The sequence below is a fragment of the Colletotrichum costaricense genome, assembly GCF_030867565.1.
Source record: "Colletotrichum costaricense strain IMI 309622 chromosome Unknown Scaffold_12.1, whole genome shotgun sequence".
In the NCBI taxonomy this organism is placed as follows: domain Eukaryota; kingdom Fungi; phylum Ascomycota; class Sordariomycetes; order Glomerellales; family Glomerellaceae; genus Colletotrichum; species Colletotrichum costaricense.
Genome location: NW_026848241.1, coordinates 94,347 through 122,167, shown reverse-complemented (window position 1 = coordinate 122,167; position 27,821 = coordinate 94,347). Strand labels below are relative to the sequence as shown.

Genomic DNA, 27,821 nt, shown 5'->3' with positions numbered 1-27,821 from the left:
ACGGGGAATTGATATCCCTGCTATTGAGTTGAGGGCGGGGGTGTTGATAATACCAAAACTGGCTTCTCTACATCTTGGACTTGATATCCTCAAAGAGGGCCTTGAGCTTGTCCATATCGGTCGCCTGCTGGGGCCAACCCACGCCGAGACCCTCAGTCTCATTTGGCTTGGGAATCTCCAACTGGTGTCAGTACGAGAATTGCAGGCGGTGGTGAGAAGTGTTACCATGTGGAAGTGAACCTATGATAATTAGCTATGATGAATGGCAAGGTGGATGAATAAAGGGGGAACACTCACGTGGTCAACCATTTGGTGAGCGATGCGGCCGTTGTTCTGGAGGATGTTGTAATCGGTGGCACCGGTCGCGGCGACAAGCTTCTTCACAACAGGCTGCAATAACGCAAGGGGTCAGAATGAATACACAAGGGGGCGCGAGAGAGGCTGGTGGAAGGCCTACGAGGAGTTCGCTGAGCTGATCATCGGGGATATCAGCCAACTTGGCGCCGTGGTGCTTGGGGATGACAAGCTGCGGAGACAATGTAAGTGGATATTTCACAGGATGATTATTACATGGGTGAGTTCTTACAGCATGGCCGCGGCTGAGGGGGTTGATGTCGAGGAACGCGAGTGTCTTTTCGCTCTCAAAGAGCTTAAAGCAGGGAATTTCGCCTGAAGGGGGGCGAAATGTCAGTTGATTCTGCGGTAGCGGGGGTTCGGAGATGTCTTGGGGTTGGAATCAGATGAGGAGCGGGAATGGGGACGAACCCTTGATGATCTTGCAGAAGATGCACGAAGCCAGGCTGGACGTCATGATGAGAGGATGTTGAATCTTGCTTTCGTATTCGAGAATTGAAATGGTCTAGACAAAGTTGAGAAACCACCGTATCAATTGCGAGAGGGAAAGGTGAGTGAGGATGATGAAGTTGAGCAAAGGAAAGGACGGGATTGAAGAGATGCGGAGGGCATATGCAGTGAGGTGGGCGGGGATACGGAAGCTGAGGAAGCTTGTGTGGGGTGGTTCGGGGATTGCTACGACCGGGAGATAGTGTGGAAGGTACTTGGAGAACAAATTACTTCCAAAAAGTCGGAGTGGGACCTCCTATCGAACTCACCTCTTGCCTTTTACCAGATGTGACCGTTGGATGGCCCAACAGACTCCATTCCACCAATCTTTGGCACACCCTCATCTGGAGTACCCAGGTTCGAAATTTTGTTTTTTGAGTTCTGAATGTCTTGCTCGACAGGATCCAGTTGTCGCTTTTTCTCTGCGACGGATATTGCAGCTTGCAGTGCCTTTTTTGTCATGCTACAATTGAATTGCGCATCAACCTGTCAAGCCGCGCGCGAGGTCTTGAGGGTTAGAAGACAGCGCCCGACCAACACAGCGAGCGCAGCGCACGGCGTGGAGTTGCTGAAGGAGCTGCTGGGCTACCTACTGCCGGGCTGCTGCACGGGTGACCTACCTGGCGCATCTGGAGACCTGATCCCTGGCACCATCGTCGTCATACCCCTCCTTCTGCTGCGCAAACGCCAGGTCCTTTTTTTCCTACCCAAGCCGACGTAACCCCACCTTGGAGTGACTGAACAGCCCTGGCCGAGTCTTTTGCTCGGCACCTGGAAGCAAGGCAGCCAGCCAACATAAGGCGGGCAGTCAGACCAGAACGCCGTTGCTCTTCCTGAAGTGACATTCTTGTTGCAGTAACCTTCTTGTGATACCCAGCCCGTCCCGCGTCCTCATTGATTCCCGCCTTACAAGCTCCGTCAGGCTACCTTACAAACTACACCTTGAGCACATCGATCGCACCTGTTGCGCCAGCCCGTGTATCTCTATTACAACAGCACCTACGAAGGAAGCCCCGTTTTACGAGAAGAGGGCAGGTTATTCTATCGAAGCAACTATCTGCAAACGCACCCATCACCTGAAGCAAACACCATGACCCGATACAAAAGCACCCCTCTCTACGGCGGCGCTCTAGTCAGCGACTTGCCCGACAAGTTCGCCGACGTCAGGTTGGTCCCCTCCCTATCTCACGTCCCTCGTCTTCCTCTTGTCACTCTCTTTCAAGCTCCCAGTCACCCGCCATACCCTATATATATATGCAGTAGACTAACAACCCTTTCCCAAAAACCACAGCAAACTCCGCGAGGTACCCGACAACCAAGAAGTCTGGATCGACTCGGACGGTTTCACGAGCATCATCTTCGACATCACGGAGCGCGTCGGCCCCGCGGGCTCGAGTCCCGAGATCGACGGCCGCGCCCTGACGACGCACCTCGAGGATCTCGTCGGCGAGGACGTCGACACCGTCAAGGTCTGGAACACGACCGAGACCTCCTTCTCGCGCCTCAGCTCCGACATTCCCGCCTACACCCTCATCGCGACGCAGACCCCGCACGCGAGCAAGTCGTCCCGTTCGTCGTCGTCGTCGGCGCCCGATTTCACGGCCATCATTCTTACCCTCGTACGCCTTGAGAAGGAGTCGACGGATATCTTGGTCACGATTAACGTGCCGCATATCAAGGGCGAGTACGACGAGGCCGATGTCGATTTGGAGCTCGGCAAGCAGGGAAAGCTGATTGGCGACGCTGTTGAGTATGCTGCGCGTATTTGGGAGACGTTCAAGGTGAAGGACTGGTCTTTGTTCCAGGAGGTTTGAGAGGCAGAAAGAGAGAAGGAGTGAAAAGGGATTCGATGAGATAAAACGGAAGACGGAATATGGATATCCCTAAAGTGGAAGACGGATCGAAGATGTGAATGGCGAGGAGGTGCACGCCGCATGAAAAAGCAGTTGACAGATTTGGGTAGTTTCCTTCCACCGTCGGGTTACGTGAACACGGCGGGAATGACAGGCGGCGAAACTTGACGATGAAACGAAATGAAAGCCACGCCATCTCTTGGGTTCTTTAGGTGTCACTAGTTGAGTTGTTCTATGCTGAGAATTATGATGTCAAGAAAACAACATCAGATTTGTGAATGTATATATTTAAGAACTCTCCCTATGTTATGATCTTTTGGGTCACTGCCTCTTTGGATGTAAACAAATGTTGGATAACGAGAGAATTATTTTTTTATGAACTGTTGCTAAGCTACGTGTACACATCTTACGAAAGCTAGGTCGACGAGCCACAACTATCGTACTGGTCCCTAGTATATCGACGGAGCTACACGAGCACAAGAAGTCGAACAGTGATCACCATTTCGTGCAAGATTACCTCCACCATACTAGATGATAGTCGTCACCTTCGTTTCGGATAATTCAATCCGCCTTACGTTGACAAAGACGTTCGAAACCCAGCATTTGAGTTGTATCTTGTTCAGCAAGGGGGAAAATAACGGCGTCGTCTTATAGACCTTGGCAACGATTATCTTGCCCATGATGGAGCCGGTGCGTGATACCAGAAATGTGAAAAGTTCTTGGAGAACTACCGAAAATCGCCGTAGATGGAAGTTCAACTTGAAAACCTGTAGCCTTACTTGACTGGCAAAATTGACGTAACCTGAGCTCTGGAAAAACAACCCCGTTGATTAGAAATCACTTTGCGGTTGGGACTTCGCCAAAGTCGATCGTGATAAGTTCATCATGATTAATGACACCATTGACGTTGCGCAAATATCGTCGTAGCGCTCTTGTGCATATAGATAGAGCAACACGAGAAGTGATGGTCTAGTTTGAAACCTCCTACATTCGACAATGTGTAGAACACTACATGACCATCCGCTTTACGGTCATCCTCCCCTCTATGGTCGTCTACTTCCCGGCCACATGCACTGCTTAAGAACTTTTCTCGGTCGCTCTTTGAGGCTCTCTCCAATCTCCTTGCAAATAGGGCATTTGGCCAGTGGGAGTATATATACTCTATTGGATTAATACCGTGGAAACGATATCGAGAACAGCCCAAGCAGCCAGCAAAGGCAGAATATAAAAACAAATACTCTATTGGATTGAAGCCTAGTTCATAGATTCTTCCCTCCTCGGCAGTTATGTGGTCACCAGCGACCGCAAGTTGGTGCTGAGCGTGCGGGTGCCAGCTGCGTAGGTCATCTGCTCAATGTGAGGTCATCCCAAGGTAAGTAGCCTTGTCACGCTCCACCTGGGCGGTCTCGTACTTCGTCTATGCTAGCTACTACGCCCAAAGTATGTTCCTTGTACTATACCTAGAGAGTATTTGCCATCGGCGAAAGAAGAACATTGACGGTAGTTGCGGCAGAGATAACGAAAAGAAAGGTGTCGAGCGGGGAATTCGTATATCAAGCCGCTTGAGCAACTGTGTAGCATATCAGATACACATCGGTAAGCTGGCCCTAAACAGTAACCATGTGCTTGCTTCCCTGTCACTCGATGAACTCAGACGGGTTCCCCTTTATTGATGATGACATTGTCAATGCTTATGATGATGGTGTTCTGCGCCACTGGATAAGAATTGGAAAAACCATAAGATTTGGTGATCAATCATGAAGCAATGGGCGATTAACTCTGTCGACTCTGCTTGATTCCAACGCCAATTCCTCATGTCCTCCTACAACGTCAAATCTACCAGCTGAGAGCCAACCTTGTTCACATCCGCCTCCGAATCGGGGGTTGCCCGGGCACTGCCACCTCGCTTTGCCCACCGTTCTGCAATGATCTTCATTACCTCCTTCTGTTGGCTACCAGGGTGCTCCTTCTTCACCACTTTCATTTGCTCCTTGAAGAACTGCTGATACTCGGACGGCTTCCCGGCGGCTCTTGGTGTCGGTTTCGTCTGCTTCAACTGCGCCTTGCAGGAGCCACACCGATGGCGTTCGGGGTTGATGCTCTTGGAGTGGCGCTTGTACTCGAGCCCGCATTCGGTGCATTCCCACATGTACTTGAAATCGATCTCGTACGAGTGCTTCGTCGTCACCTCGATGCCACGATCCCCGAACCGCTGTGAGCACTTGACCGCCCAGATCTTGAATTCTTTGCCGTGCGGGTTACCAGTGATGCCGTTGACCATGAAGTTGGCCAGATGGCAAAACTCGTGTGCGACGACGTTGAGGAGGCGATTTTCGTCATCAATCACCTTCTCCGCGAGCTCAATGGAAGCATGATGCTTGTGCGTGACCGATTTCTCTGACCCGTCGGCGTTCTTGGTACGGACGGTTTCGCGCCTCCAGTTCGCTCTTCCCGCTGTGGTGTTGAGTTTGGCCGACCACTGGATCTTGACTCCTCCTGTAGACTCTGCTAGGGACTGCAGTTTGCCCTGGGTGATGGTATCGTCAAGTTCTTGGAGGAATGTCTGGGCGATGTCGTGTTTTCTCTGCTCGAACGCCTTCTTGCTTTCTTTCCGGTTGGCCGTATTTGTCTTCTGTTCTTTCGCTTTTTTGGGACTTTTCGCCGGACTCCTTTGGGCCGGAGGCAATACTAGTTTCTTGGGCGAGTGCTCCTCGTTCCACTCGTCCACGAACTCCTGACTCCAGAACATATCCATACCAGGCCCATGGGGTGTCTTTGGAATACCTGGGAGCTTCTTAGGGGATATCAGTGATTTGGTGGATGGCCTTGGCGGTGTCAATGGCGGAGTTTTTGGCGGAGCATCATCTTTTCTAGCCCTGCCTTGCTTCTTTGGTGGCTCGGCTGTGCTGCATTTTCATGTTAGCAAGGCAACAATGCCACTTACGAGGTGGCTCTTACATATCTAGCCGACGAAGAGCATCTGCCATATCGTCAGTGAGGTCAACGATCGTTGATTGTGGCCGTGTCGTTTTCCTCCCGGGCACACTTCCGGTGCTTCGTTCCTTCGCTTTGGTGGTCTTTTGAGGTCTGCTAGGCCTGGAGTCTGGGAAGTCGATTTCTGGTGCAGGTTTTGTGACTGGCTGACGCTCCTTCTGTCTCGGCGCGGTTGTCTCCTGACTGCGACCCGATACTGGACCACGAGCTCTCGAAGCCGTAGAGTCGTGCCCAAAGAGTGTCGGAGTCCCATCGTCCTCGAACTCTGATGCAGAATCACCAAAGAATTCAGAAATGTCGGCCTCGGTAATTTCAGTTTGCTCGTTGGTGCTGCCGTCTGATTCATCGTCTGACTTTGATGATAGGTTCCCCGTCGGCGTCACGTCTCGGCTTCTGACGCGCAGCTCCCTCACACCTACACGAGGCACCTCCTTGGATTTGATAGGAATATCGAATAGATTCTGTCCCTCATTTCTCGAAAAAGTTCCGAATGGCCTCAATAAGGCGTTGTCTACCCTTGCACCAAGCTTCCGGCGTCGCACAGTCGGCGGCGCAGCCTTGACCGTTGATTTCCCGGCATCCGAATCTTTCGAGTTTGATGCATTCCACTGAAGAGCTTCTTCTTCGAGCTGTCTCGAGGGTGAAGCATCGTCGTCGCTATCAATGCTATTGGTCGTTGTTTGAGCAGGTGCTTTGGTAGGTCGGCGGAATTGTTTACTCCTTTGCAGGACGGCATCTAGGTCGGGGAATTCGTCCTCACTAGACGAGGCAAAGTCGACATATCCAGCCATGGTGTCGATATGATTGCCGATTGTAGCTGTAAGTCAGATCCTCTCTCCGATTCCGGTACTTTGAGCTTGGGTGTGGCTTGACATTGCACGAAAGTGTTGCAGAGCCGTCTTGTAAGGTAGATCGGTGCATGTCTCTTCGTTGCGAGGGGCAACCGCCTGCTAGAAGTGGAATGGTCATTCTGGAAGATTGCCCAACCAGGCTGGTGGAAGGCCACACAGCACGTGACTTACGAGCGAAGGCAAACAGACACGTGATAGCACTGCATAATGAGTACTGTTTAAATACCTATCGGGTATAAAATATGGCAAAGCATGAATCGAGATTCGAGTAAGCTTTGGCTGGGAATTAAGAATCACTGACACTGAAGCTGTGCCTCGAATTTCACGTCTTCTGAAGGTCTCCAAGCGCAAAGCCTCCCGTTAGAGCATCAACTGTCAGGACTCTAAAGTCTGGAGAAGCAAGGAGCTTTCAGATCACGGTTCGGACCAAGAATGGCGGCCGTTCGAGAGGCTAGTCCTGGGAGTGGCAGGCCCCAGGTACCCCTGCAAAGCTGAAGCTCTAATGCATTCAAGAATCCGACTGCACAGCCCTGCACGGAACAACAGAAGACGTTACAGAGATGTCCATCAGGGACCATTACCAAGAAAGGAGAGAGACCTTGAGTACACCGACCTTTGCTAGCCATTGTCACGAGAGAGGCGCGTCTCACAGGTCGGTGGCCATGAGGTAGATCTACGTTCTACCAAGGACAGTGATAAGATGCGACCGCCGATAGGATGTCCTGTACTCCGTAATGCAGTGGCCGATCAGGGACGGGGAATGCTGTGTGTCAAAACACCGGACCGCATCTGAGCAGGCAATCGGCACGCACGGAAATTTGATCCCTCTGCCCCAAAAGACAAAGTACCAATTATTACTGTGTGGTACGGAGGGGACCCAGCCATATGGAAGCGCGCATTGTTCAGGAAAACAAGATGAGACCCGCTCCCGTCAATGGAGAGTCGCCAGCGTCCCGAGACTATCATACTCTTGCCGAAAGGCCTACGCATGGTCTTCAGGAGTCTAGATGCCACGCCGTCATAAGGTCTTCGTACAAGTAGACAAGGAGAGAAAGGAAATGGGGAGAGATATGCTGCCCGTGGAGAAGAAGGCCGCGCGGTACGGAGTACGGAGCATGGCACAAAGAGAACAGACTCAAGCCCAAAGTTCTGCCCTTGCTAACTTACAGAGTAATTGTTAAACAATCTGATTTCCAATTGCCGCATCAAGACTCTGCAAGAACAAAAACAAATCGTCCATACGGTAAGGTGTCCCAACGCCAGCTATATGCTGACAGTCGCAACAACGGCACTGTACCAGCATCGCGAGACAAAGAACAAGAAACAGACGGATTGTGTGGACTTGGTGTCTTATCTGGCCCCTGTTCGCGGCGGCGGAACATTTCGACAAAGAAAGGAACCCCTGGAAGCCCGTTGCTGAAAAGAAATTCTGGCTTTTTTTTTTTTTTTTTTTGGGAGAGCACCGATGCCACCGAACCGTTGTGCGCTGCGCCACGAAAGCCACCCAGCACCGGCGGGAACTTGACGAGTTGGAGAGGGATCTAGCATGAAACCGTAGCCCATTCTGGGCGGCGATGCTGACGCTGACGCTGACGCAAATGCTGTTGACCGCCAAGTATGAGGTGGTTGAGATTCACAAGGAATTGATATCCGTAGATATGCAATAATAATTTGAGAGTTGGATCTGCTTCAGGACCGGATGGAAGATGCCCGGGTCTTGCTACAACCCCATGGCAGCGGGCTTTCTGTACGGGGCACCCATCTCTACCACGGTTCAAAATGCACATAGCGAGGTCCATCTGCCGCAAGACAGGTAACAGACTGAACGAACAATACCAATTCTTCGAGAAAGACTAGCATGCACGATTTGCCATTTGCCATTAGCTAGTTGGAGTGACGTCAGGTACGAACAGGTGGTAATTTCGGAGGCAGCCCGAAAGCACACTCTGCCGGATCGTTATAGCCCAGCAGCTTATGATATTAGGATGTCACGATGTGTGGAAAAAGACTTGGTGAAGGACTGGAGGTGTAGACGGCGGACGGACGCCCCTCCGATCGAGATCGTTGTGCAAACTCGGAATCCGGCTTTGCAGTGGATTCTTGCATGGTTGAAAATGGATAGCTTAACATTTTGGTATGCTGCGCTATCGTTCGCAAAGGGCAAAAGTCGATTCGCTAGGCATGCCCGGAAAATGCTATGGCATGGAGCGGCACCTACCTGTGCTAATCCAATTTGGCTGGACTGCGGTCCAGTCACTTCAGTTTGGTGTCTTTTTTTTTTCTTCTTCTCCAACCAAGTGGGTTGAGGGACGTGTGTATGACAACATCATCGCGGACCGTGCAAAACATTTGATTCAAAAATCGAAGATACTCATATCCGTATATGTGTATGCATAGGTACTTTGGGCGAATAATTGTGTATACGAATCGGAGAAGAGACATTCAGGCAAGAAAGGAGGGGCGGGCAAGAGGCAGTTGCGCGAGCCCGGCGCCAAGAACAGCTCTGCGCCTTCCACATTGTTTGAATCTTCTTTGCTCGGTGAGTTGTTCAATGGAAGCGTGCCTTAGTGCCCACTGCCCATTGCCATGGTGGTATCTTCCTAAGTCTCTGATTGACTCGTTACAAAGCCGGTACCTGCATCCGAACAACACATCCACATCGCGCCCGCGTCCAATTCAGGTTGGATTTCCCACCCATTCGTTATCGCTAGGCGCTTTAGCGTGGGTGCATCTTTTTTTTCTATCCATGAATCCAACCTTAGAGGTGTGCACGCTGCAGGCCTCCTTTTCGGCTTTGATTAGCACCCCCGCCAGCCTCTTTCCCACGTACCTTTTGCCCCCACTCTCCCGCCTCCGCCCTCGCGGCCCCCCTCCAGGTTTCTTGTCCCAAAACCCAGGCATAACCAGGTGCCAGGCTCAAATCTTCCGGATGGCTCCAATCTCAATGGATGCATGCACGGATGGTGAGAGCATTGTGCTCTTCACCGTTATAATCTCCTTCGTGATTTCGTGCTATCGCGTTGGCCTCTGAGGGTTTTCGAGGCTGTGATTTATACAGAAAACTCCCTTGCGTCCATTCCGCTGCCATTCAAAGGAGGCAGAACCATGCACAAAGATCCATGAAGTGAGGGAGGAATCCATTCAGCTTACTAGTACTTCACGCAGCACATATGCGAATACATCTGGATTCTTAACAGAGGAGGCCGTTCTTGAAATAAATAGTGGACCACCAAGCGCAAGCTATGGGTCTTGATTCTCGACTTTGTGCATCCAAATCGACAAATCGTTCATCGCCTTTCCCCTGGGGCAAATTTCGCACTCGGCACAACTGTCGTCATTCCACTGCACCACCATGCCACCATGTGCCTGTAAGGTAGCATTATACCATCTTATATAACTCAAGCACAGGGCATGTACTCTACTCAAGTCGCGTTCCTTCTAGGGTGACCGTGAAGCAGGTTTTGAGTAGTTCGTGTGACGGAGTACAGATACGGGTGCCATGCGCAACTGGCAATTGCCACGGGCCATAGCGCCCGAGTCGAGGGATTTCGACCATTGATCGTCCCGAGTTTAACATGGCATTGTTGTTATCCAATTCAGCCATTTGCTGTTGACGGTTGTTGATCTTTTCCTAGCGGTGCTGATCTGCTGTCGGGTCGCCTGCTAAAGTGTAGGTCACTAAACCGACGCGTTTCCAGGGCCTGAGAATCAGCCAACACGACAATCTTCTCTACTGTGTACGTTGAGACAGTGCGAAGAGTGAGCATCCCAAGATAGATCATTGTGGGGTCACACTAAGGCAGGATGCAGGCAATGTGTTGGCCGCAGGTACTCGGGATTCGTACGTCTGTCTGCGTATTGGTATGCTTCCAGTTCGATGGTGCAGCGGTGGCAAACCCAATGCATCCTTTGTCGGCGTGAGGCCACTTGGCAGCCAACAGACACGAAGTGCAGCCGGCATTATTACGAGCTATCGACTCTGGAGGGTTGACAAGGCTCGTGTACCAGTAGAGACACAACGCTTCTCGTGTTGTTCACGATATAGCGCAGATACATAGCGGCAACTGAGATGTCTGTTTGGTACCAGTCGCTTTGGGCAAACTGCCGCAGTCAACTCACGTCACCAAACTTTGTCTGTACTTGCTGTCGAGCGGCATATCCGATACCTCACAGACTATAAGTCCAACCTGCGATCAATCCGATCTCTACTGCAAGAGGTCAGAGTGTGCTGAAGTCCACCTCTGTCTCTGCTTGCGAGCTGCAGCTGACAGCTCGCTCAGTCCGAAGGTCAAAGCGAGCGGCCTAATCAACTCTATCCGTATGCGAGAGAAGAAACCCAGATGTTCTTCTTGCTTCCTAGAGCTGGTCCGCGGATGGTGTTGCAGTACCGAAGTACCCAGCAGGACAAGCCCACCGAGGCGCAGCTGCAGTTACTGAGACGGCGATCTCGGCTGCCCACCCACAACCATCTGCAAAAGTCTGTGTGTGTATTCGTACCTATTGCTCAACTTGCTTGTCCTTCAGCCTTCCAGAGCCTTGGCTGAGGCCGGCTGACGGGGACAACCGTTGTGGCTCGGAAAACGCACGAGGGTTGCAGATAATGCGGCAGCTGCACATCTGTGACAGAAGTAATGGCAGATGAGTTGACGGTCGAAGGGAAAGTCCGCAAGGCCCATGGGCTGAAGTGGATATCTTGTCGGAGAAGTTGAGAACCATGCTTCCACTGCTTTGGTCTGGCTTGAACCAATCTCGGGAAAGATGATCTGAGGTCGGGTTCATGGGGAGAATGATATGGTGCGGAGCGAGACGAGTTTGACCGTTGACGGGATCTCGGGAACAAGATGCTCTGGGCGGTCGATAATGCCCTAGGATTGCCACCTATTCCTTATTATCCTCGCTAGCTCATGGACGATGTACGCGTCCAACTCGTATCGAGCATTTCGAGATGTATACGGCGTTAACGGCAACCGCGACGGGCCGAGAGGGAGGCAGAACGTCCAGTCCACCAGTCTGACAGCGGACTTGACGAGCAGCATTTTGCTGAGCTGGAAAAACCAATTCCCTTTTTGGCGAGGCGGCGGTGCGAGAACTGAAGGAATACAGGTTTGAGAGGTCAGACGTAGCTGCGACGAGATGAACACTCACCCAATCCCCATGGATCTCGGTTGTGATCTGGACAGGACAGGACCTTGACACACTTGAGTCGACCCCTGCCCTGGCTGTTAATTACCTAGCAGCAAGTACCGGAACGCCCGGCCTTGCTCTGGAAGGCAGGCCAAAGATCCAGGTACGCAGCACGCAGTAGCGTCCCCTGTTGCGCGGATCGGTTGCCCCTTTCCCGTGACAGACCCAGCCCGTTCTCCCTCGTTGAGACATTTGTCCACAACCAATCGAAAGGGAAAGACAAGATTCAATCAAAAAAGTATTGAGGGAAAGAGATGGATTGATAATCCGATGGAGACGTGTTTGATGGAGTGCCTCATGGAGTCAGCATCCAGCTGCCAAGGAGCGGAACGGTCGACAGATAACGATCCTGCGTAGGTAGTACTATTATGGATAAGGAGGTGCGGTTCTTTCAGGCTTCCAGAATCCAGATTGCCATATTTGCTAGGATTGAAAGTGAAAGTACCAACCCATGGCGACGCGTGAAGTGACCTACAACTTTCGTTTTGAAAGTGGCTGGGTGCCCTATGACATATGGATACAATGCGACTCCAGAGCCGATTACTTTGTAGAGAGGCCTGGCATCTGAACAAAATGGCTCCTCGCTGGACGAGTGAAGTAATCTCTAAGGTACTGTGTAGGTCGGGGATACCAAAGTGAGGGCCGAATGAACACACAGTAGATAGAAATGAAGAGACACTCATACATGGGCTATGAATAGTAGCAGCACCTGTATCTGTACGCGTAGCTTCAGGGTAAGGAGTGAGACTGCGAGTGAAGTGAAGAGTGCACAGTGAAGTGAGTGAGTGAGTGAGTGGGCGAGTGAGGGCGGTGTTTGACGTTCCTCTACGCAGTATGGTGGAGCCGTGCCCCCCAAAAGGCAATTCGCATCCAATGACATTGGACGTTCATCGCCCCCCTTCCTTGGCCTGCCAATACAACATAGCCCCTGTAGGGTGCAGGTGGCAGGTCAGAGGTCTGAGCCGTGAAGTTGGAGTGAAAGGTGACGGGAGTTTTCTCGCCTTGAATCTGGCTGTCTGGCACAGAAGTCTGGCACTGTCACTGCCAGTCAAAACTCAATGACGGCGGGCTGCAGGCCTGCACTTGAACCTCACCCTTCTGCCGGGACCAGCCCCCTGTCCGTCGTAATTCCCCACCCTCTCGAGGAACGTACCTTTTTTCACAGTGCGACACTGAGGGCAGAGTGGGCAGGTACTTTCTCGTTCCTGCCCGCCTTTCCAGCCCGCGGACAGAGCTTGACTGGCCAGGACATCCCACTCTTTCCGCCCACAGACACGACACGCCGTTTTGCCCTGCTCCTTGCCCACCTGGACTTCAAGTTGTCTGTTCTTTTCATCTGACCAGTCAACGTGCAGGAATGCAGTCGCACAGCCACGCCTTCCTGCCGGAAAACTCAGAAGAATCTATGCAGTACGGTGAGAAAGAGACGACAACTTTGAAGATCGAGACAGCAGAGACGTCTTGCGATTTGCGACTGAAGAGAAAGGGCAAGGAAGGAAAGAAGAAAAGGCGAGAACAGTTGCCCACTCCTCAACGCGTTCCAACTTTCAAGATGCCGCTGCCGCCTGCATGAGGCAAGGCAGGTGTCTGTGGTATCGTTATGTGCCTGGATGAGGTACTTCCTTGGACGAGGTCAATCCTGGACAATGGGTGGGCCACCTTCATCATCACCAAGCCCTGTCTACGGAGTACCGCACTATGAACTCTCCTGTCCTTCAACCGGCGGCATGTCTGAATCTCGTCCAGGTCCTGAAGGCGCTTCCAAAACAAAAATTACTGCTCCTGCCTGTGAGTGTAGTGTATCCGTACGTAAATTTAGTTGGTCTTCCCATTCGTATTATTCTGACCCGTGCCTGCCTTGCTGGTGCAGATTGCAGTTCTCTTGATTCTGGTTCTATCCTGTGTAAATAGAAGGCTCCCTGTGTGGACCCACCCCCTGTTCTAATTTTTTCCTGTTTGCTGCAGCCCGTTCAGGACGGGCCGTCTGGGATTCTGAAGGGGGTGTCTCTCCTCCTTTCCCTTTTCCATATTTTTTGGTCCTGTTTTTGGTGCATACCTACGCAGTACGTAGCTACCGGCGCTACTTGCTGTGCACTGTATGAATAAGGTAGGTACAGAGAGAGAGAAGGGAGCAGAGCAGGAAAGGAAAAGAGACCGGACAGGTCCTGCCTGATTCTTGAATGGTCCCTCTCCTTTTCGTCCAGTTGTGCATCTAAATGTGCCTAAGTACTAGCAGCATCCCGTCCCTCTCCTGTCCGCCGTTCGTTAGAGAACAACCATTACACTGTACTGTACAGGCCTGTTGCGGTTTCCCTCCCATCATCTGAGGATCTCAAGTGCCTGTCAACTTCAAGGTTGTGTGCTTGTATCATCTCTCACTGTGCAGCACCCCCAGTCTTATCCCTTAACCGCCCATCCATCCACCTATTATCCGTCCATCTGCCTCCCCCCTTTTTGAAGCATTGTGGCGTGGGCTGTTACTTGTGTATGTATTCGTAAAGGTACCGTCCCCTTAGCCTGTCGTCTCTTACCTTAGCACCAACAGGCCCGGTGTCACTTCCATCCACTCCCTCTATCCGTACCTTACCTACCTCCTGCTCCTCCACCCAACCTCTTCTCTCCCGCTGCCTCACCTCGAACCTCGCCTTTTTACCTCCTTCCACACCACAACAGGTTCGCACCTTCCATACTTCGCGTTCCGTCCACCCCTTTTCTTCCCTCCTTCCACCTGCGCTTTTTCTACCCTTAATTCATCACGCTCGTTTGTGAGACGGCCTCCCTGGGCAGTCGCGGATTTCACAACAACAACAAAAAAAAGTATTACCCATCACCAGTCAATCGCTTCGTCGTCTTCTCCAAAGCCGGCCAAGCTTTTGGGTCTACTGCAAGAGGTCGTGCTTTGCCCTCCTCTCCTGAGCAGTCCAACGCATCGTGTATCCGGCGCCAACCTTGCCCAACCTCTTTGGTTCACGGTTCACCACCTCCAAAGGAACAATCACCAAGCCAACTACGCCAGTCGGCCTTGCCGTGCTCCCGCAGCTCCCTTCCTCCACCTCACGCCGCCGAGCCACTAGACGGTTTACGACTTTGCAATCCAAATCACTGTCGCTATCTACTCTTGTTGTGCCGGCCACATCAGTTTGGGCTCACCATCGTCAGCCCTCCCACTGATCCCACCACACTTATTTCGAGAATCCTCCCTGATGACTTTTGGACGGTCAGTAACCCAGCCTCTCCTCTACTCCCCTAAAGGCGCTTCTACTTTCTCCCCCCTCTCTCCGCAACCCCCGCTTGCCAATGGATGTGGCTTGAAATATTATCGATCCGTTCGTACTGACTCTGATGCTCTGCTAGATAATCGCTTTTCAGAATGTCGGGATACCCAGCCGGTGGTGCTGGTGGCGGTGGCCACCAGGGCTACGATGACGGCTACGACCAACAGGGTCGCGGCCATGGAGGAAACGGAACTCAGCAGACCGATTCCTATTACCAGGACGACCAGCAGTACTATGATCAGCATGGTGCCTACGACGCCCACGGTGGTCACCCCCAGCAAGGTGGTGATGGCTACTACGATGAGTCGTATGTTCTTCGTTTTTGCCGACTCTAGTTGAAGGATTGTGCTAACGATACTCTCCAGGGGCTACTACAATGCCGACCCGAACAATGCCTACCACCAGGATGGCGGATACTACGACAACAACGAGCAGTACCAGGACGGCTACTATGACAACAACCACCCCAATGGCTACTACGACCAGGACTACAACCAGGGGCATGCCGGTGGACAACGCCATCAGGGCTCCGAGGAAGACTCTGAGACCTTCAGCGACTTCACCATGAGATCCGACATGGCTCGAGCTGCCGATATGGATTACTACGGCCGCGGCGACGAACGTTACAACAGCTATGATCAGGGCGGTGCTCGTGGATTCAGACCCCCTTCCTCCCAGATCTCCTATGGCGGAAACCGCTCTTCTGGGGCTTCGACTCCTAATTACGGCATGGACTACGCCAACATGATGTCGGCTGCTTCTCGCGAGCCGTACCCTGCCTGGAGCGCCGATGCTCAGATTCCCCTTTCCAAGGAAGAGATTGAGGACATTTTCCTCGATCTTTGTGCCAAGTTTGGATTCCAGCGGGACAGCATGCGCAACATGTACGACCACTTCATGATTCTTTTGGACTCGAGAGCTTCCCGCATGACCCCTAATCAGGCGCTGCTGTCTCTCCACGCCGATTACATTGGTGGAGACAACGCCAACTACCGCAAGTGGTACTTCGCCGCTCACCTGGATTTGGATGACGCAGTCGGCTTCGCCAATATGAAGGGCAAGGGTCTGCGTCGCAAGGCCAAGAACAAGAAGAAGAAGAAGGGTGAAGCTGAGAACGAGGCCGAGGCTCTGGACGACCTTGAGGGTGATAACTCTCTCGAAGCTGCCGAGTACCGCTGGAAGACGCGTATGAACCGCATGTCTCAGCATGACCGCGTTCGCCAGCTTGCTCTGTACCTGCTCTGCTGGGGTGAAGCCAACCAGGTTCGCTTCATGCCCGAGTGCTTGTGCTTCATCTTCAAGTGTGCCGACGACTACCTCAACACTCCCGCATGCCAGAACTTGGTGGAGCCTGTGGAGGAGTTCACCTTCCTCAACAACGTCATTACACCACTCTACCAGTTCTGCAGAGACCAGGGCTACGAAATCTCGGATGGCGTCTACGTGCGACGCGAGCGTGATCACGACAAGGTCATCGGATACGACGACTGCAACCAGCTCTTCTGGTACCCCGAAGGAATCGAGAAGATTGTCCTCGAGGACAAGTCCAAGTTGGTCGACATTCCTCCTGCCGAGCGATACCTCAAGTTTAAGGACATCAACTGGAAGAAGTGCTTCTTCAAGACATACAAGGAGACTCGGTCATGGTTCCATTTGCTTGTTAACTTCAACCGTATCTGGATCATTCACTTGACCATGTTCTGGTTCTACACTGCACACAACTCTCCTAGTTTGGTCGTCGGTCCTTCGTACGAGCAACAAGCCAACCAGCAGCCGACGACGGCCCAGAACTTCTCTATCGTTGGATTCGGTGGTACGATCGCCGCGCTCATTCAGGTTTTGGCTACTCTGGCTGAGTGGGCATACGTGCCGCGCAAATGGGCTGGCGCGCAGCACTTGACCAAGCGTCTGCTGTTCCTGATCTTCATTCTCATCATCAACGTTGCGCCCTTCGTCTACGTCTTCGTGCTCCCGAACCCCAATGAGCAGATTGCTAAGATCCTCGCCATTGTGCAGTTCATCATTGCGCTCCTCACCTTCATCTTCTTCTCGGTCATGCCGCTCGGCGGTCTCTTCGGCAGCTACTTGACCAAGAACTCGCGCAAGTACGTTGCCAGCCAGACATTCACGGCAAGCTACCCGCGCTTGAAGGGCAATGACATGGCCATGTCCTACGGTCTCTGGGTTGCTGTCTTCGGTGCCAAGTTCGGAGAATCCTACGTCTACCTGACTTTGTCCTTCAGAGATCCCATCCGTTACCTCACCATCATGAACATCGAGTGTCTCGGCGACAAGATCATTGGCGATGTTCTGTGCAAGAAGCAGCCGTACGTTCTTCTGGCTCTGATGGCCTTCACCGATTTGATCTTTTTCTTCCTCGACACGTACCTGTGGTATGTCTTGGTCAATGCGATTTTCTCCATTGCCCGATCCTTCTATATCGGTTCTTCCATCTGGACACCTTGGAGAAACATTTTCTCTCGCTTGCCCAAGCGCATCTACTCCAAGATTCTCGCTACTGGCGACATGGAGATCAAGTACAAGCCAAAGGTTCTCATCTCCCAAGTGTGGAACGCCATCGTCATCTCCATGTACAGAGAGCACTTGTTGGCCATTGACCACGTGCAGAAGCTTCTCTACCACCAGGTTCCTTCCGAGCAGGAGGGTAAGAGAACATTGAGAGCGCCTACTTTCTTCGTTTCTCAGGAAGATCACTCGTTCAAGACTGAGTTCTTCCCTACCGACAGCGAAGCCGAGAGACGTCTTTCCTTCTTCGCTCAATCGCTGTCGACTCCTATTCCGGAGCCTGTGCCAGTCGATAATATGCCGACCTTCACCGTCCTCATTCCTCATTACAGCGAAAAGATTCTGCTTTCTCTCCGTGAGATTATTCGCGAGGATGAGCCCTACTCTCGCGTGACTTTGCTTGAGTACCTCAAGCAGCTTCACCCGCATGAATGGGACTGCTTCGTCAAGGACACAAAGATCCTGGCCGATGAAACCTCCCAGTTCAACGGCGACGGCAACACCAACGAGAAGAACGAAAAGGACACCGCCAAGAGCAAGATCGACGACTTGCCCTTCTACTGTATTGGTTTCAAATCTTCTGCCCCCGAGTACACCCTCAGAACCCGTATTTGGGCATCTCTTCGCTTCCAGACCTTGTATCGCACGATTTCTGGCTTCATGAATTATAGTAGAGCTATCAAGCTTTTGTATCGCGTGGAAAACCCAGAGGTTGTCCAAATGTTCGGTGGCAACTCCGACAAGCTCGAGCGTGAGCTCGAGCGCATGGCTCGTCGCAAGTTCAAGCTCTGTGTTTCCATGCAGCGTTACGCCAAGTTCAAGAAGGAAGAGATGGAGAACGCCGAGTTCCTCCTTCGTGCCTACCCCGATCTTCAGATCGCCTACCTCGACGAAGAGCCCCCTCTGGCTGAGGGCGAGGAGCCTCGTCTGTACTCTGCTCTCATCGACGGTCACTCAGAGATTATGGAGAACGGCATGCGCAAGCCCAAGTTCCGCATTCAGCTTTCCGGCAACCCCATCTTGGGAGACGGCAAATCCGACAACCAGAACCACTCGCTCATCTTCTACCGCGGTGAATACATCCAGCTTATCGACGCCAACCAGGACAACTACCTCGAGGAGTGCCTCAAGATCCGATCCGTCCTTGCCGAATTCGAGGAGATGAAGACTGATAATGTCAGCCCCTACACTCCTGGTGTCAAGAGCAAGATGACCAACCCTGTCGCTATTCTTGGTGCTCGCGAGTACATTTTCTCGGAGAACATTGGTATCCTCGGTGACGTTGCTGCTGGAAAGGAACAGACATTCGGTACTCTCTTCGCCCGTACTCTTGCTCAGATTGGAGGCAAGCTTCATTACGGTCACCCGGATTTCCTCAACGGTATCTTCATGACGACCCGCGGTGGTGTTTCCAAAGCCCAAAAGGGTCTGCATCTCAACGAGGATATCTACGCCGGCATGAACGCCATCTTGCGCGGTGGCAGGATCAAGCACTGCGAGTACTACCAGTGTGGTAAGGGTCGTGATTTGGGTTTCGGCTCAATTCTTAACTTCACCACCAAGATTGGAACTGGTATGGGTGAGCAGATGCTGTCTCGCGAGTACTACTACCTCGGAACTCAACTGCCTCTGGACCGCTTCCTCTCTTTCTACTACGCCCATCCTGGTTTCCATCTCAACAACATGTTCATTATGTTGTCCGTCCAGATGTTCATGATCTGCTTGCTCAGCTTGGGCGCCCTCCGGAAAGAAACAAAGGCGTGCGACTACAACCGCGACGTTCCCATCACCGATCCTCTCTTCCCTACTGGTTGCCAGAATACCGATGCTCTCATGGATTGGGTGTACCGCTGCATTCTCTCCATTATCTTCGTGTTGCTTTTGGCTTTCGTGCCGCTGGTCGTCCAAGAGTTGACTGAGAGAGGTTTCTGGCGTGCCGCCAAGCGTCTTGGCAAGCAATTCTCTTCCCTCTCGCCGTTCTTCGAGGTCTTCGTTTGCCAGATTTACGCAAATTCGGTACAGCAGGATCTCTCGTTTGGCGGTGCCCGGTACATTGGTACTGGTCGTGGCTTTGCGACTGCTCGCATTCCCTTCGGTGTCTTGTACTCTCGTTTTGCCGGCCCTTCGATTTACTTCGGATCTCGTCTACTAATGATGCTTCTCTTCGCCACCGTCACCATCTGGCAAGCCGCACTCGTCTACTTCTGGATCTCTCTTCTCGCCCTGGTTATCTCGCCCTTCCTGTACAACCCGCACCAGTTCGCTTGGAGCGACTTCTTCATCGACTACCGCGACTTCTTGAGGTGGCTGTCCCGTGGTAACTCTCGCTCTCACGCATCCTCCTGGATCGCCTTCTGCCGTCTGTCTCGTACCCGTATTACAGGTTATAAGCGCAAGGCTCTCGGTGACCCGTCTGCCAAGATGTCGTCTGACGTACCCCGTGCGGCTATCACCAACATGTTCTGGGGCGAGATTCTTACTCCTCTGCTCCTCGTGGCCGTCACTGTCATTCCGTACCTGTACATCAACGCCCAGACCGGCGTCTCTGCTTCCAACAACCCCGATGCCTCATCTTCGGCGATCAAGCGCACCAACTCTTTGATCAGAGTCGGAGTTGTCGCACTGGCCCCTATTGCAGTCAACGCCGGCGCGTTGTTGATGTTCTTCTTCATGGCCTGTTTCATGGGTCCCCTCCTGAGCATGTGCTGCAAGAAGTTCGGTAGTGTCCTTGCGGCGATTGCCCACGGCATTGCCGTGATCATGTTGCTTGTCTTCTTCGAGGTCATGTTCCTGCTCGAGTCTTTCGATTTCGCCCGAACTCTGCTTGGCATGATCGCCGTGGTCGCCATCCAACGTTTCGTCTTCAAGCTGATTATCTCGCTCACTTTGACGCGTGAGATCAAGACGGACGCGGCGAACATTGCATTCTGGACCGGCAAGTGGTATTCTATGGGATGGCACTCAGTTTCCCAGCCCGCCCGTGAATTCCTCTGCAAGATTACGGAGCTGAGCATGTTCGCGGCCGACTTTGTCTTGGGCCACTTCCTTCTCTTCATCATGCTTCCGGTCATCCTTGTGCCCAAGATTGACATGTTGCACTCGATGATGCTCTTCTGGCTTCGTCCTGGGTACGTATCACCATCACTCGTCCACAATCCGTTCCCGCAGCATTGCTAACAAACCCCTCACAGTCGCCAAATCCGCCCGCCAATCTACTCAATGAAGCAGTCCAAGTTGAGACGCAAGCGTGTCTTCCGCTATGCCATTCTCTACTTCACCATGTTCATTCTCTTCATGGCTCTCATGATCGGCCCTGCCGTCGTTGGTGACAAAATCCCTATGAGCATCTTCAAGTCTCTGGACACGACGGACCTGGCCCTGATCCAACCTACCAGCCTTAACAACGACAACACGCGTGGGGAGACTGAGACTGGAACTGGAGCGGCAGACTACTCGGGAGCCTACCTTACGATGACTTCATCGTCGGCAAAGGCGTCCAAGACTAGCAACTCGCAGAGAGTGCGCCTTTTCTAATTGTACGAGCTGTATCATAGACGCATTTGGGGGTGGTAGAGAGAGTCGTCGTTCCACAAGCGGTTTAGGGACGTTCCGAGGAAGGACGAACAACCTAGACTTCGGCGGCAGGTTTTTAATGTCCATTATCAGGCGTGTATTGTGTCTTTCCGACTGCTACCTATTCATTTCTCTTTTTGTACGGGCAGGAAAACATGGCTGGCATGGAATCACGGCTGTGAAGGCCTGCAGACTACGTATATCACCAAAGGCCAAGAGTGAAACTACCTTAGACGGGTGTATAATCAAGTCCCATTTTGTTCACTTACAAGCCCTACCTACTAAGTCGTAACTTGCCAGCATTTGATGTGACCCACTGCAATTCGTCGTCCGCGACGCGGGATGTACGTAGCTACCTGTGTTGGGTTCAGGTGCCGAGTTGAAGGCGCCTGCTCTGTGCATATCTGCAGGAGACCAGACTGACTGACCAGTCCCTTCGCTTAGGTGGGCTGAGAGAGAGGGAGTTGCGAAAGATACGAGTCATGCCTCCCATTATTAGAGTCAGTTTTAGGAGTGAGAAGAAGGACCGTATTTGCCCTCGGAGAACTAGGTAAGGTGAATGGCAATAAGTGAGGTATCCGTATCCTGACCACAAGTGTATTATGCGTGGAAATGCAATAATGAGCATTGCATCCTTAAGGGGTATAGATGGATTATGCGAAGACGCAGGGCTGTCCAGGAACTCAGGGGCAGAGAACCTTGTGGGCCAATCAGAAGTTTGTTGAAAGGACATGAAAGGATCGACCGCCAGGGGGCGCGCTCGGGGAAAAAAAACCGCGTCGGAGGTGCTGTCACTTTGGCGCACTTTCAAGACCTGAGCGCACTTGTGACTTGGTCGATTTGTCGATTTCTTGCCTCGCATTCCCTTACCAACCTAGGCACCTTGCCAACCCGTTGCTACTTCAGATATTCTACACGAGCGTCCCGAAAGGAAAGTCTACATCATTGTGTGTCTTGCGCTCCTTTGACTGTAGCACCGAGGTTCCGTACCTATCACTCCAGGGCTCCATACATCAAAGTACCTTAGCAGACGCAAAGCACCTATCGCACCAGGATTGGCTGACGGTCCAACGCACCATCCCGTCATCCTCATTTCCTTCACAAAGGTACCACGTCCGGATTCTTCGGCCGCGACTACTCACAACTTGAACCATTCTACAACACATCAAGTTGTCGACCCGCCTCCCGCATTCCTTCGTCTCTTTCAGTCAACTCGTGCGATCGAACTACATTATCCCACCTCTGCCATCTCGTCAAAGCCATCATGGACGCTGGCGAGGCCCAAACGAAGCTGATCGCCTGGCTGCACGAGGCCTCCGAGGCCTTTCAAAAAGTCCCTGGATCAGCCGTGTTAATTCGCTACATCCAATCGAGCTACCAGAACGATCCCATTCGCTCCGGCATCGAGCTAGTTCTCTTCATATTCTTCGTCCGCTATCTCTTGTCGCCCTCCTATTCAACCCAGAAGCAGAATTTCATCAAACTCCGCGATGATGTGCGTTGAATTCGACATCCTATCCCGGCCCCTTGGCTCTGATACTCCGAGCCTTTTACTGACACTGGTGGCTAGGAAATCGACGAGTTGGTAGAAGACTGGACCCCGGAGCCGCTTGTGGCTCCTCAAACAGCTCTTGAGGAGATCGAGGCCGAGAGGTTGCCTGTGATTGTTGGGTACGACCGACCTCCCCTTTCCTGTTGATGATCCTTTGCCAGGGAACCTCTTGGCTGACATCTTCCAGACCGACCGGCCCCAAGACCAAGCTCGCAAACGGACGCACCGTCACGAACCTCGCTTCATACAACTTCTATAACTTCAATGCCAACGAACAGATCAAGGACAAGGCCATCCAGACGCTACGCACCTACGGCGTGGGCCCATGCGGTCCTCCCCAATTCTACGGCACTCAGGACGTGCACATGAAGACCGAAGCAGACATCGCCGCCTATCTTGGTACTGAAGCCTGCATTGTTTATGCCCAAGCCTTTTCTACTATCTCGAGTGTCATCCCCGCCTTCTGCAAGCGCGGAGATATCATTGTCGCTGACCGCGCTGTCAACTACTCCATTCGCAAGGGTATGGAGGCGTCCCGAAGCACCATCAAGTGGTACAACCATGGTGATATGGACGACCTTGAACGTGTCATCCGGAAAGTGGTTAAGGACCAGAAGGGCAAGAAGTTGACGAGAAGATTCATTGTCTCTGAAGGCCTATTTGAGATCACGGGAGACAGCGCGGACCTGCCCAGACTCGTGAGTGATTCGTCTTGAGCGCTACTTTCGCCACCACAGAAAAGAGACCATTATTGGCTGACAAGGCATGCAGGTTGAACTGAAGCACAAGTACAAATTCCGCATCATCCTCGATGAGACTTGGTCTTTTGGCGTCCTCGGCCGAACTGGCCGGGGCCTTACGGAAGCGCAAAACGTCGACCCCTCCCAGGTAGACATGATTGCTGGCTCTCTCGCCGGCCCTCTCTGCGCTGGAGGCGGCTTCTGCGCCGGTGCCAAGGATGTTGTTGAGCACCAACGTCTCACGGCAGCTTCTTACACCTTCTCAGCTGCTTTGCCAGCCATGCTTGCGGTCACCGCCAGCGAGACTCTCAGCGTTTTGCAATCTAACCCGGACATCCTTACGCAGTGCCGTGAGAACACCAAGGCCATGAGGGCACAGCTGGATCCTCGCAGTGACTGGGTCGTCTGCACCAGCTCGCCCGAGAATCCCATCATGCTGCTGGTGCTTAAGGCCGAGGTCGTCGCTGCGCGCAAGCTTACACGAGAGGACCAAGAAAGGCTACTACAAGACTGTGTTGATGAGGTAAGCAAGCCATTGACACATGAGATTCCAGAAGAAGACGGTGCTAACCGTGGTTTGCCCATCAAGGCCCTTGCAAACGGGGTTCTCATTACGCGCCTCAAGAGCATGCCCATTGCCAACGACCTGAACCCGAAGGATGACAGCTGGCAGATCCAGCCAGCGCTCAAGGTTTGCTTGACCACCGGCTTGCCCAGGAAGGACATTGAGAAAGCAGGTGTCACGATTCGACACGCTATCACAAAGGTCATGACCCGGAAGTCGAGCTCCAAGTCATCATAGCGCACTTGACTCATACTCTGCTTGGAATGACTTTACGGCATGCACTAGAGTGGATGACTTTATGCGGGTGTCGTTTTCACATGCGTACTGGGACTTGTGTCGAACATAGATAATGCCGGAATCGAGATCACGGCGGCTGGGGACTCGGATACCCTAGAGAGTTCGCGGGCTCACTTGTAATGACATACATATACATACTAATTAATCACAGAGGCTGGAACAGCAGTCAAATATTTACATCTCGGACGTCTCCTGTCGCACAGGAGTTTGAAACAATCGGGGTGCGGAGCTATGCAAGAGAGAGCTCGGAACGCTAGACAAAGACTGGAGAAAATTTGTCAAAGGGGACATGAGTGATGGCAGCAAACACAAAGGCCGTACTGCCAGCCACCACCCACTTCCCGCTGTCAGCTCGGCTCCGGATCCGGCATCGGGCGGACGGTCAACTGGCCCCAACAACTCGGCATTATGCCGCCCTCCACCTTTGTCGACGGACTCCGTAGGTCCAGACCTTTCGGAAAGTTTCCTCTCTTTCCCCTTCTTCATCCGGCCAAACCGCAGCTTCGGGTCCTGCAAGTGTTCTAGACCAGCGATACATCTCTTAGACATGCTCTACCATCCGCGTTTTGCCCTCTTCCGATGGCTTTCAAGGGTTTTTCAAGACTAAGCCCCAGAAGTCGGGGGAGTGACGAGTCTTCTTCGAACACGCGTCAAGGTCTTTTTGACTAGGTACAAATTCGTAAATCCATTGCGCTACTAGGCACTTGGATCGGGTACCTGTATGAAATTGGCGTTCAAAGACCGGCCGCCTCTTGAAGACCGGGCACCGCCTTTGATTACCTACACGGCGCCGATGAGGGTTTCAAGCGAGAAGCCTTGACAGTACCTACCGCAGGTTGTGTCGTCTTCCTCCTCGGAGGCTTGAAGAGGTAGAATGCAGGAGGCTCTAAACCATGTGTGTGGAGCTGGGTCCAGGTTATAGAGTATTTTGATCATACGGTGACCTCTATAAGATGCCTCGATGTCGTTCCTTTTTCATCTCATGAGCTCTCGAGATCCTCACACATTCATTGAACCGTCTGAGACGACCATCTCTATTGCCTCCCTTCACTTTCCTTATGCTTCTTGAGTAGAAACAACATTCCTTCAGTTGCAGAACCCAATCCTACCTAGCATACAAGTGCAACGCTTCCCATACATTGATCTACTGTAAGTTGGCGCTTGCTTCACAAAGCGTGTGTCGATCACAGGTAGAAATTCCACGTCAAATGCTGACCTACATTACAAGATTAAGGCCCTTCAAGCATCGCGTTCCTTGGCTGTACTTACTCGGAGCAATCGAACCTACATTGGTCGAACTCAGAAGACGACATTGAGGACCAGAAACTCATTCACACCAACGGCTCGACATTTGTTTATCTTTATCTCCAGATACTGAGAACAAAGTGTGACCAACACTCTGCAAATCATCAACAACAACAACAACAACAACAACCTAAGCTACGAAACCCGTTTTCGGAAGTGAGTTAAGAAGTCTACATCAATTCCTTGGTGATTTTGAATTCCTCGGGAGAGGTTCCTCGGCCCCCTAGGATAAGTGTTGGCTCTTTCCACAAGTGCAATGTGTTGCTTGTTACAAGTGGGAACCAACATTCCTGCCTCTGGCTGGGCTGTCTCTCCCTCCGCTCGTTACTCCCTTCCCGTCTCATCTCCTAATTCAATTGTCTCCCGTACCTCATTTTATCCCGTTCCTGCAGTTCTTGGAACAAGACATCAAGCCCCTGCCGAGCAACTTTGTTGCATGATTGGGCCGCGAGAAGTCACAGCCAGGTACCAAGGACGCCCCCGTGGGGGTGGAGGACTGACGCTACTTGAATACACCATGCCCGCCATCTCTGCCTCTTTTGGTGTTTCTCGTCTTTTCCATCTTCTCGTCTTCTTTCCCTCGTCCTATACTATTGCTCGTCGCCGTTGGCTTCGTGTAGTGCAAAGCTGTATCGACAGCGATTCGTTCCTTTCCTGCTGATGTTGTTGCTTTCGTTGTAGTCACTCATTTTCTGACCCTACCATTCTTCTCTCTCGTTCAATCCTGATTCCAAACCTGTTTAACTCACGATTCTATCGCTACATAGCCTGACTTTGAACAATCCTGTTCCAGCGAAATCCAACTTCAACCGAAGCCTAGAACCACGGGCGTCTACACCACCATATTCTCTGGTATTTTTACTTTGCCTGAATCGGGCCCAATCACCACGCGTCACTACGCTATAAAAGTCGCAAATCGGACATGAAGTCTACCGGTATCTCGTCAACACTGGCGCTCGCTGCCTTGTTTGGGCTCTCGGCTGCTCATCCCAAAGGTGAGCCGGACTTGTTCGTTGCCATGGAGTTCAAGAGCATATCTGACACAATTGTGTAGGCACTAGAGATGTCAAAGGAGCAATTGTTGGGCCCGAGAAGATCCTCGTGACTGATTCTTCACTCAACGAGGCGACCGAGGCCCCTCAAGTAGTTGTCTACGTCGACGAAGAGGGTACTCCTTTGGAAACGACCGTCGAAACGGTCCGCTTCGTGCCGCCATCGCAATCAGCCCAACGCCCCTCGAAGCCTGTAGATCTCAAATCCCGATCTGAGGAACTAGCCACTCGCGTTACCTCGTCACGAGACCTTACTAGTGACCTCCTAGGCTCTTCTTCTCCGTTGGTCGCCTCGACGACCGCTTCACTCTCCGTTTCTTCAACATCATCCTCTACGCCAACACCCTCCCTCACTTCGAACTCCACTCTCACTTCAAACTCGACCCTGAACGGAATTGCATATGCCCCTTACACAGCAGCGGGACTGTGCAAGACAGCCGCTGAGATCGACGCCGACTTCACAGAGCTCAAGGGAAAGTACTCGGTAGTGCGCACCTACGGTACCGACTGCAATCAGATCGCGAACGCCCTTCCCGCGGCTAAGAAGGCTGGTCTCAAGCTCTTCTTGGGCATTTTTGACATCAGCTCAATCTCTGAACAGGTCGCAGCCATTAGTACGGCAGCCAACGGCGACTGGTCTCTGATCGACACTGTTAGTGTCGGCAATGAATTGGTCAACAATGGCAAGGCCACAGCGCAGCAAATCGTAACAGCTGTCGGGGAGACACGCCAGCTCCTCCGCGCCAAAGGTTACACCGGCCCTGTCGTAACTGTTGATACCTTTGTGGCGGTTCTTGCCAACCCTTCACTCTGTGATGCTTCCGACTACTGCGCGATGAACATTCACCCCTTCTTCGACAGCAACACGGCGGCGAAGGACGCTGGCTCGTTCATCACCAACACGGTTGCGCAGGTCCAGGCCAAGCTCACTGACCGAAGCAAGCGTATCGTCTGCACGGAGACGGGCTGGCCATGGAAGGGAAATTCTAACGGTGCCGCTGTGCCAGGTCTTTCTGAGCAAAAGTTGGCCGTCGACTCAATCAAGAATGCATACGCAAGCCATCCGAATGATGTGATTCTCTTCTCTGCTTTCAACGACCTCTGGAAGCACGCCGAGGCAGCGACCTTCAATGCGGAGCAGTACTGGGGCATTGGAGCTCTGTACTCGGCATCTGGAAAATAAGTAGAAGGGCTGCTAGAGGAGGAAGCGA

At 52.3% G+C, this 27,821-nt stretch overlaps 6 protein-coding genes across 6 annotated transcripts; 4 read left to right on the top strand and 2 right to left on the bottom strand.

The window, feature by feature from the left end:
* Positions 1 to 67: 67 nt before the first annotated feature.
* On the bottom strand, positions 68 to 811 carry CCOS01_10996 (HIT domain-containing protein; the record flags this gene model as incomplete). Its single annotated transcript, XM_060459149.1, has 6 exons — positions 68 to 181; positions 226 to 240; positions 298 to 390; positions 458 to 526; positions 587 to 669; positions 766 to 811. 6 exons carry the CDS (start codon positions 809 to 811, stop codon positions 68 to 70), a joined length of 420 nt encoding a protein of 139 aa, XP_060309881.1.
* A 1,122-nt stretch (positions 812 to 1,933) lies between these two features.
* On the top strand, positions 1,934 to 2,657 carry CCOS01_10995 (ran-interacting Mog1 protein; the record flags this gene model as incomplete). Its single annotated transcript, XM_060459148.1, has 2 exons — positions 1,934 to 2,010; positions 2,135 to 2,657. 2 exons carry the CDS (start codon positions 1,934 to 1,936, stop codon positions 2,655 to 2,657), a joined length of 600 nt encoding a protein of 199 aa, XP_060309880.1.
* A 1,861-nt stretch (positions 2,658 to 4,518) lies between these two features.
* On the bottom strand, positions 4,519 to 6,481 carry CCOS01_10994 (uncharacterized protein; the record flags this gene model as incomplete). The annotated part of the gene is made up of 2 exons (XM_060459147.1): positions 4,519 to 5,602; positions 5,655 to 6,481. 2 exons carry the CDS (start codon positions 6,479 to 6,481, stop codon positions 4,519 to 4,521), a joined length of 1,911 nt encoding a protein of 636 aa, XP_060309879.1.
* Positions 6,482 to 15,095: 8,614 nt separating this feature from the next.
* CCOS01_10993 (1,3-beta-glucan synthase component FKS1) lies at positions 15,096 to 21,060 on the top strand (the record flags this gene model as incomplete). The annotated part of the gene is made up of 3 exons (XM_060459146.1): positions 15,096 to 15,307; positions 15,366 to 20,654; positions 20,718 to 21,060. 3 exons carry the CDS (start codon positions 15,096 to 15,098, stop codon positions 21,058 to 21,060), a joined length of 5,844 nt encoding a protein of 1,947 aa, XP_060309878.1.
* A 1,303-nt stretch (positions 21,061 to 22,363) lies between these two features.
* CCOS01_10992 (aminotransferase class I and II) lies at positions 22,364 to 24,193 on the top strand (the record flags this gene model as incomplete). The annotated part of the gene is made up of 4 exons (XM_060459145.1): positions 22,364 to 22,594; positions 22,670 to 22,770; positions 22,839 to 23,349; positions 23,423 to 24,193. 4 exons carry the CDS (start codon positions 22,364 to 22,366, stop codon positions 24,191 to 24,193), a joined length of 1,614 nt encoding a protein of 537 aa, XP_060309877.1.
* Positions 24,194 to 26,480: 2,287 nt separating this feature from the next.
* On the top strand, positions 26,481 to 27,793 carry CCOS01_10991 (cell wall glucanase; the record flags this gene model as incomplete). The annotated part of the gene is made up of 2 exons (XM_060459144.1): positions 26,481 to 26,553; positions 26,613 to 27,793. The coding sequence occupies 2 exons, from the start codon at positions 26,481 to 26,483 to the stop codon at positions 27,791 to 27,793; spliced, it is 1,254 nt and encodes a 417-aa protein (XP_060309876.1).
* Positions 27,794 to 27,821: the final 28 nt, after the last annotated feature.